Source organism: Macrotis lagotis, chromosome 1, assembly GCF_037893015.1.
Source record: "Macrotis lagotis isolate mMagLag1 chromosome 1, bilby.v1.9.chrom.fasta, whole genome shotgun sequence".
Lineage (NCBI taxonomy): Eukaryota > Metazoa > Chordata > Mammalia > Peramelemorphia > Peramelidae > Macrotis > Macrotis lagotis.
In genome coordinates, this window is record NC_133658.1 from 457,876,488 (window position 1) to 457,886,797 (window position 10,310).

General features: G+C 35.9%; 1 protein-coding gene across 6 annotated transcripts in view; it reads left to right on the top strand.

Annotated features, from left to right (window-relative positions):
- Positions 1-9,654, top strand: part of CDKL3 (cyclin dependent kinase like 3) — an 83,969-nt gene extending 74,315 nt beyond the window's left edge. For 3 of the 6 annotated variants that reach the window (XM_074213570.1, XM_074213571.1, XM_074213572.1), the window contains one exon: positions 6,297-6,527. In XM_074213570.1, coding sequence (XP_074069671.1) covers positions 6,297-6,374 — 78 coding nt within the window. In that variant the 3' untranslated portion in view covers positions 6,375-6,527. The other 3 variants (XR_012473927.1, XM_074213568.1, XM_074213569.1) reach the window with 2 other exon arrangements.
- Positions 9,655-10,310: the final 656 nt, after the last annotated feature.

Here is a 10,310-nt window from a genome sequence, read left to right on the forward strand (position 1 = left end):
AAGTTTGTAACTCTCTCACTTCCTCCTATTTATAATCAAACCCTACCGTCTTCCCCACTTTAATGCTTAGCAAGTATTCTGTTCTCATGGAAGAATTTTTTCCTAAACTACCTCTCAATATTCCCCATGAAAAATTATCCTTCAAATTTGAATTTTATTTGATGATATATGTAGACTGAAAAGCCTTCTAAACCTTAAGGAATGAATGTCTCAGGGTAGGATATGGAAGAGATATTTTGAGGACAAAGGGCTGACAGCCTTTAAATCATATTAACTTCCTTGTTTAACTTCCATTTAATAGAGCTACTTTAATAAGTAAAACTGGGGTCCTCTTTATAGGATCTTTTCTCCCTTCAAAGCTCCACAGGCATATCTTTGTATTGTTTGTAGATTTTTGCTGAAGAATGAACATATTTAACACAATCAACCTACATTTCTAGAGGCTAGACTGGTTTAGTTTGAACATTCTCTATTATTTATCAATATGAGACTCTATGGGTTTTTGTTTTCTTAATTTGTCATTTGACAGAAACGTTCTTTAGGCTAATCATTTTGTGGAACATTAGTATAGTAGAAAAAGAATTTCAGTAAATAATTCAGATTAATTTAACATGGATTTTTTGCCTTTCCAATGGAAAAATAGTCACACATGCTTTGTTGAAGATCAAACTAGTATCCTAATACCTCAGTACCCCAAAGACATCTGATCAAGGATGAATCCATACATTTTAGTCTGTTTTGAGGAAATCCAACATTGTTTATTACAGTTTATAGTTGCTATGTGGACTCAACATCCTTTGGGCTGTCTTAAATTGTCCAGGGCTATTTATGATAGGAACATATTTCCCATTATTGTTCCAGATCAGCCTCAGATATCTCCCACACAGTTATTTTATTGTTGGACTAGGATCTTGGGTATTTCTCTCTTTACGAGATGGGTAATATGAAGTACTCAGTGCCATGTCTTGTATTGTTTTTTGTTTTTGTAAGGCAGTGTGGTTAAGTGACTTGCCAAGGTCACACAGCTAGGTAATTCTTGAGTGTCTGAGGTCAAATTTGAACTCAGGTCCTCCTGACTCCAGGTGGCCAGTGCCACGTAGCTGTCCCATAGTCTTGTATTATTATAAATTATGCATCCAATTTGTGTGTAGCCAGAGGTTGATCAGAGAAAACCTTGAACAATTGAATGCTTATCAACTACTTGATGAGGGTATACTGCGTATGAACATGTAACAGAAGAGCACCTTTAGTGGTGATAGACATGTATTATAATCTACTCTTGCTGAGGAATGTGTCCTTTACTAAGATGACTGAGAAATTTCTGTTTGTTCCCTATGACTATGGGGGTTCAGTAGCTTCAAGTCAGGAGGATTTGCCTACTCTGTGGTCTATAAGAAGAGCCCCACCTCTTTGGGGCTTGTGTTTTCAGGGATTTTTCCAACACCCTCTCTCTTTTAAACTTCTGGGAAGGAGAGAGAAGGTATTTTTCTTCTCTCACCCAGTAGCCTTGGTGGCTTTCTTGAGAGTCATAAGACAGTGGCAATTGGTTTTTACTTGTTTAGGCAAGCCTGAACTAATACCTGAAGTCCCTACTTCTGCCTTTAGCCCATTTCCTTTCCCAAGAATAGGTCAGCAACCAACAATCTTGAGAAGTGGATATTTCTAGTCTTTTTGGTTAAAAATTCCAAAATTCCAATTTCAGGCATTAGCCAGAGTGAGAATGACTTTGCAAAGGAGAAGGCCATGACAAAGATCATTCTGTCGCTTAAGGGCTAAAAAAAGCCATGTTCTGGCTGACCACAAGATGTGGACTTTGTGAATTGCTCAGATATTATAGGGAGATGTATGTGAATCTTTGTCTAGCCAACCCACAAAGGGCCTTTGCCTTTGAGTGTTATTATGAGAATAATAGACCCAAAATAATTAGGGAAAATCTTTTTTGCCTCACTTTTCTTATAGACCACAAATGGGTCATTCCTCCTGTCTTTTATTAGCCTTTGGCACAACTTCTCAATCACAGGGTTCCATCAAGAATCACAGTGTCATCCCAGTAATTCATATATCTCTCTCCCCACAAGAAGCCAGCGCATATGTCCAGCTCCATCAGAGATACACCTTTCTACAGATTCATGCCCTTTAATTTTATCAAGTAGACTAGGGGGACTCAATTCAGTTCCTTTCTATATTCTTACCCTATTTGAATATTTGCTGTCCTTGTAAATCAAGCTAAGATGCTTTCAGTTTATTTTTTCATATTCCCAATTCTGAATAACTCTCTGGGGAGCCTGGGAGGCTGTTTGAAGCCTTCTACTAAAGAGTCTCAGCAGATTTCATATGGCACAGTTGTTATATGCCTCCTAAGTGCCACACAAATTTCTAACATCTCTATTTAGTACAATTCTTAGATCCCAAATTGAGTCTTTTGTGAGAACCCAGATATACTGCAGTTGGCAGATTTGGAGATTACACTCATTCCTGAACATACAAACTACATTTCTAAAAGCTCTCATTTGTTACCACCTATTTTTACTGTTTAAAAGGCCTATTCCAATTGAGAATGAACAAAATTAAAATGATCAATTAACTACAGCAAAAGTAAAAAAAAAAGAAAAGAAAAAAGAAAAAAAAAAAACAAGATGCCTCCTTAGTGGGGGAAAAAACCTAGTCTTAAATCACTTCCCAAAGCACAAGCAAGTCTTCTAATAGGAATTAGGAGCTTGAAGTTTTAAATCACCTTTATCCTCAGGTGAGGAACTAAATTTTCTGGGTTAAAAATCCTCTCATGGGGATTTTTAGCATAGAGGATAACTAATAAAAATCAATAGATGCCTCTAATACCAGACAATCCAGATGAAAGTCCTGATGAAATTTTTCCTGTAGCATTTTGCACATGCATAGGACATTCAAAAATTTCTCCCAAGGATCCAAGAAAAATCATATTACATTCCAAATGAAGGTACAGACTTAAAGCAACCTTCTAAAAAGGACAATCCCCAAAGAAATCAAACTCAGAAAAGTCCCAAGATATATGCAACTCCACAAAGAGATTAAGCACTTGGAATTAATTGGAACTAAGCCTCTGCATCACAGACAAGTTTGCAGGGTGTTTCCTGATGCCCAGGAGGCCTTCTGAGAGGGAGGGGCTCTAAATTCATCTAGACCCAGATTCATACTGGAAGGACCTACCATAACATAAGGGGGCTAAGGTATCCCTCTCACTCTGGTTCTGCCTCCCACCTCAGGCTATAACTCTGAAACAAACTTAGGAATGCCTCATGTCTAAGGCTTCTCTAAAACACTTTTAGGAAAAGTAGTCTCTGTATGTATAGGCATTTGTCTATATATGTGTGTGTGTATATGGTATAGAAGAGAGTTTTATTTCCTTTGCCCCAACAAATGCTTAAGATACAAAAGACTCACAGGCATACAGTAACAAGTACAAAAAATGTACAACATTTCATTCAGCAAATTTCACTCCACCTAAAAAGATAAAGACCCTTTATTGAATGGCTGGACAGATATTTCACACATTCACCTCAGACTTGAACTAATTGAACTATTTGGAAAGTCCAGATTTCCTGGCCAGCCAGAGCACTGACTTGTTTAGTACTTCAACCACAGGATGATCTAAGTAGTGGCCTTCTTTTCTTCTGGAAAGCTATTCTCTCTCTAGTCAACTGATGGCTGAATCTGGAAATCTGAAACTCTCGACATGAGGCTGCCACTAAGACTAGAAGAATCTTCTCAAGATTGCTGGTTGCTGGCTTGTGCTCAAGGAAGCAAACAGGCATAAAGCATCGAGGAACCCCAGGTCCTGTCTCAAGCCATCATGCAAGCATAAGCTGATCACCATTATCATTTGCTTTTTTGTTTTCAATTCAATTTTATTTTCAGCACCAACTCTCTCCCTCCCACTGTTTTCCCTCTTCCCCTCCCCCTTCCCTTAAGAAAACAAGAAAAATAATCCTCTTCTCTAGCCTTGTTGGAAGTCCAAGGGAGAAAATGTGTTCAAAGAGGTCCAGAAAAGAAAAGCCTCAAATAGGTGGGTGGGACCATTGTAGCTTTGCTCTTCTTAGAGACCAGAGAGGGTAACCCGTCTTGATTCTCAGATTTCAGCCATATTTGATGCACCCCCACCCCCACAGGGACAAATCAGGAGTGTCTGTGTTATCTCTACAAAGTGCACATCCTTCAGCAAGAGACCAGAGAGCAGGTCCAACTTTACTGGAAGGGCTCAGTTGATCAAAATTTCCCCTGTTCAGCCCCCTGCTACATGTGGAACAAGAGACTTTGTTGGTGGGAATCTTTTTAATTTTCTCCAAAAAAAATTCAAACTGGTTTTAAATATTGAAACAGGTGCCCTTTATTACCTATTTTGTATGTGATAAGTTCAATTTGGCACATTTTTTTGAATGATGGATAAATTAAGGGACACAAGGTTGTATGGAATTAAGATGCAAAAAATTAGTGGCAAGATGCATGTGTTTATAATACTGTAGACCAATAATATTTCATAGAATTAAACTTCTACACCTTTCAAAAGAGGAGGTGGGGGAAGCTAAGTGGTACAGTGGATAAAGCACTGTCCCTGAAGTCAGTGACTTTCTCATATGACCTCAGATTTGAACTCTGTTTTTGAACTGTGTTGTGACCCTTGGCAAGTCATTTAACTCCAATTGCCTCAAAAAAAAAAAAAAGAGGAGACAGAGTCTTCGAAAGTGTCATTTCTATAATGACTAAACATGAAGTGGGAGGGAAGGAAAATCCTTTCCCTTCCATGATTTGGACACTCTGAAAATGTATTTTTAAGTGACCTTGAAATAAATTGTAATTTTACTTCAGAATCAGGGGTCACTGATGTAAGTTGTAGTTTATTTGCACTGCACTTTAAAAGACAGTTCCAAGAGACTGCATTTGTACCAGCAGCAGCAAACTGATGCAAGGCTATTTCCAACTGCTTTTAATAAATTAATGTTGAAATTAAGAAAATATAAGAAATTTGGAAGCTTTTAGATCTGTAATATGTCATTTTAGAATGGGAAGGGAGTATGACATGCATTTTGGATCTTTTCTCTCTTCTCTTTTTTTCCCCTAAGAAAGAATGACAGGAATACTTGACTCTAATGTCTTATTTGAATCACCTAATCATATTTGGCCCTAAAAATATGGGTATATGTGGAGGTGCATTAACTCTCAGGCTACTAAATATGTGTTGAAGATTCATGGACCCTAGTACTTGAAAAACTTCATGTGCTTCATTAAGCACTTAACTTTGGAGTGGCAGGGGAGAGGAAGTCTAGAACCCATAGTAATCTTAAATTGTATTTGATAATGGTGAAGGCAACATTTTGCTCACGACTTTTAATTGTCTTTTCAGTTTAATTCAACACACATTTATTAAGCTCGTGCTATGCACATGGCACAGATGGGGAGGTGAAGATAGCATAATCTCTAGCAATAACTCACAAATGCAAAGTAATTTAAAAAATTTCTCTTTGACTGTCTTCAACTGGCCAAAGAATCAATATTCTCTCAATTAAGGGCCTGTTTATATTTACTTTCTAGAATGCAGGAATTGCACAAACTTTAAGGAAGAAGAACCTGCAGATGTAGAGTAGAAAATGCAGCAGCTGAGATCTCAGGGAATTCCAGTATGGTTTTTAAAATTCCTTTTCTATAAACATTGCACAAACACAAATGCTGACTAGAGAATTCTACAGATATATCATAGTGGTGTATTGTTATATGTATATTCACCTAAATTTGTTTGAAAATTTACTGATCAATAAATTATTCATATTTTCCTAATTTGAACATTAATTTATAAAAACTGCTTGACAGGTGCATCTTAATAAAAAAAACTGCAGCTTACATTAAGTTAAAGGATTTGATTTGATCATCTTTCTCTTAATGATAGTCATACTTAGCTTTGGTTCAGGTCTTTAGTAATGAGGAAGAAAATGTTCCTGAATTCCTAATAAGGTAAGATCATCAAATTTTACCTAATAAGGTAAGAAGTATCAAATTTTATGGAGCAAAATAATAGAATTGACAAGCAGGGAACACAAGTTTTGTTGCTACACATGAGAATAATTCAGCTGCACTTAAATACACTATAGATTGTAAGAGATGGAAATGTGGGAAAATGAACACATTTCTACATCTTCTGGCCCCACAAGCATGCTAATCATTTAGGAAAGTATATATCATTTAACAGTAATAACATCTAGGGTTTTAACTGCAAATAATTTACATTTTGACCCCTGGTCCTTACTAGGTTGATTTTTAATTTTTAGGAAAAAGAAACCCATTATGAGGGGAAGAATTTGAAGAGGAACATATTTTTGCATGGTAGTGCCTTTGTATCCAAATAACCCTAAAAAAGGGAGTTTAGCAATCTTAATACTAGAATATATTTTCCCATTTTATTTTGTGTGCAATAGAAATGTAATATGAGCTGTGAAGATAACTAGTCATCTGAATAACACCAATCAACCTTTGTTTTCTTAGCAAAATAACTGTTTCTTCTTTCTCCTTCAGAAGAACTCTCTTGATGTGATGTTTTGAAATGGAATTATCACCTTCTCATTTTTCTGCTTTTTGACTTACTGTGATTACTCAATAGGACACAAATCCTATTATCTGATATTGAAAATATTAATGATGATTTCTGCCCTTTGATAACCACACAACCCTAAGAATCAAATTCTATTTTAAGTTGATCAGGCTTAATGAAGTCCCTGAAAGTACTTAGTGAATGAATATCTGACCTATCATTCAAAAAAAAAACAACCAAATATACATTACCTTTACCATGAATTAAAACATTTTCTAGTGTTCATTAATAAAAATGAATAAAATATCTGAAAGGATATGGTATAAAAATCTTAATGAAATTCCATTGTTACCTTAAATTATAACCAGTACAGTTCAAAGCTACATATGATTTTTCCTTTTACTATATATAATTTTCACATTTTGCAAAATCCTATCACTACTCCACATTAGTAAATCATATAAAATATAATTAAAAACAGAGGAAATATATCAGAAAGCAAGACTGCATCACTTCCTAAAACATAAAATCACATACATTTTAGAATTATATCTGATTCCTTAGTCAGATAATTGAGATTCAGGATGATTTTCATAGTATATAAAAATTTAAAGGTGAGAACCAGTAAGAATCAGTGCTGATGCACTAAATCATTGAAACATTTTTAAAGCAATGTATGAGAGTATTGTCCCTTTTATTTCTCTATTTTGACATTACCTGATGAATATATTCAAGAGGAAGTATACCATGTGTTTAAAGAGTAACTTGTGTGTGGCCTTGGGCAAGCCACTTAACCCCATTTGCCTTGCAAAAAAAAAAAAACTATTCTGTAGTATAGACCAACCTACTTAAAAGTGATGCATAATAAATAGTAATGTTTCTTGAATTTATTAAGCAGTTCATAAGCAATATAAAAAATAGCCACTTCAGGACAAATTTAAAATGTTGCTCAAGTGTAATGTGGTATAGATTAAATCATCTCTTCCATTCTAAAAGGAGATATAGTCATGGTCTGCTTCATTCTCTTAGGTCTTGTCCCAACAATGTACCAAGGTGGGAACTTCAAGAAATACAAAACAATACAGGCTCGGGGAGGCTAGGTGGCGCAGTGGATAAAGCACCAGCCCTGGAGTCAGGAGTACCTGGGTTCAAATCCGGTCTCAGACACTTAATAATTACCTAGCTGTGTGGCCTTGGGCAAGCCACTTAACCCCATTTGCCTTGCAAAAAAACTAAAAACAACAACAACAACAAAAATACAGGCTCCATTGATTTAAAAAAGAATTATTGCATTAGAAAACCCACTATAAATATTTCCTACATATTCCATATATTTCCCAGTGATGATTTTTAAAAGAAACTGATGAAATGTCTAGCTATGAGTTTGATTCTATTTTACAATCAACTAGAACAGCAACATGAATTTATAGAAACTTGTACAAGACTGAGGTAATTTACTTTTATAGAGATGGTAGAGAAGAGAAGTAATACATATAGTATGTAAGGACTTCAAATAATGAAGGAATATTATCTGTTATAGACTTGGAGCAACTAGGTGACACAAGCAAGTGCCAGACCTGGCATTAGGAAGACACGAATTCATATCCTCCCTCAGATATTAGCTGTGTGACCCTGGATGAGTCACTTAATTCTATTTGCTTTAGTTTCCTCATCTGTACAAAGAGCTGGAGAAGGAAATGACAAACCACTCCAATATCTTTGCCAAGAAAATCTCAAGAATCAGACATGACTTAAAATGACTGAAGAACAATGTAGGCATAGCACTATACTCAGTGTTATGGCATATAAAAGAAGAAATAGTACTATCAAGAATGTTAACTTCCTAGTATGGAAGAAACTTAGACCAGCACCTCACACCCTATAGCAAGATAAGATCCAAATAAATACAGAATTTAGACATAAAAAACAATAGTATAAGCAAACTAGAAGATCAAGGACTAGTTTACCTGTCAGATCTATGGAAAGAGAAGCAGTTTATGACTAAGGAAGAAATCACTAAAAAAAAACTAGATTTCAATTACATTAAATTAAAAAAGCTTTTGCAGAGATAAAACCACTGTAACCAAGAAGAAAAGGGACACAATCTTTACAATTAATGTTTCTGAAAAAGGACTCATTTCTAACAGAGAACTGAGTCATATTTTAAAAGCCATTCCCCAATTGACAAATGGTCAAAGGATATGCAAAGGCAATTTATAGATGAGATCAAAACAATACATAGTCATATGAAAAATTGCTCTAAATCATTAATTATTAGAGAAATACAAATTAAAGCTTCTCTGAGGTACCACCTCACACCTTTCAGACTGGCCAATATGACCAGAAATGATAATGATCATTGTTGGAAGGGTTGTGGGAAATCTGGGACACTATTTCATTTTGGTGGAGCTGTGAACTCGTCCAATCTTTCTGGAGAGCAATTTGGAACTATGCCCAAAGGGCAACAAAAATGAGCACACCCTTTGATCCAACAATACTACTACTGAGTCTATACCCTGAAGAGATGATGGAAAAGGGTAAAAACATCACTTGTACAAAAATATTCATAGCAGCCCTGTTTGTGGTGACAAAGAATTGGAAATCTAGTGAATGTCCTTCAGTTGGGGAATGGCTTAGCAAACTGTGGTATATGTATGTCATGAAACCACTATTATTCTATTAGAAACCAGGAGGGATGGGAATTCAAAGAAGCCTGGAGGGATTTGCATGAACTGATGCTGAGTGAGATGAACAGAACAAGAAAAATATTGTATGCCCTAACAGCAACATGGGGGCAATGATCAACTTCATGGACTTGATGCAACAATAAGGGACAATTTGGTGCTCTCTGCAATGGAGAATACCATCTGTATCCAGAGAAACAACTGTGGAGTTTAAACAAAGACCAAGGACTATTACATTTAATTTAGGAAAAAAACTGATATCTTATTGTCTGATCTTGCTATCTCTTATACTTTATGTTTCTTCCTTAATGATGTGATTTCTCATCACATTCAATTTGGATCAATGTATACCATGGAAACAATGTAAAGACTGACAAATTGCCTCCTGTGGGGAGGTGGGGGGAGGAAGTAAGATTAGGGGAAAAATTGTAAAAGTCAAAATCTTTAAAAAAAATTAAAAAAAGAATGTTAGCTTTCTATTTAGTTTCAATGAACTAAGATGATGTGGTCTCTGTGCTATTTTTAAATGATTGTTCACGGGCAACTAGGTGGTGCAGTGGATAGAGCACTGGCCCTGGAGTCAGGAGTACCTGAGTTCAAATTTGGCCTCAGATACTTAATAATTACCTAGCTGTGTGGCCTTGGGCAAGCCACTTAACCCCATTGCCTTGTAAAAAAAAAAATGATTGTTCAAATGACTCATAGGATGAGTATTAGTTATCCATTAGGGGAACTGAGTGGTAGAACAGGTTTAGTAGTCATTCATATACGTAAATGATATCTACAATAATACAAGATAGAGATGCAAACAAAATACATGAGGTCTAAGGAGGGAAAGTTGTTATTGGTTATTGGAAGAGGGGGAAGGAGAGAAATAAGAAATGAATTCCTGGAGCTGGTAAGAGGGAGGGAAGAAAGTATTCCTAGACATAATAAAAGTGAAGACTGGATGGTAAGTGGCACTAGACAGTGGAGGTAACTTTAATGCTAAGCAAAGACATTAAGAATTCCCTAAAGGGTCATCTAGATGGCACAGTGTATAGAGCACTGGCCCTGGAGTCAAGGAGACC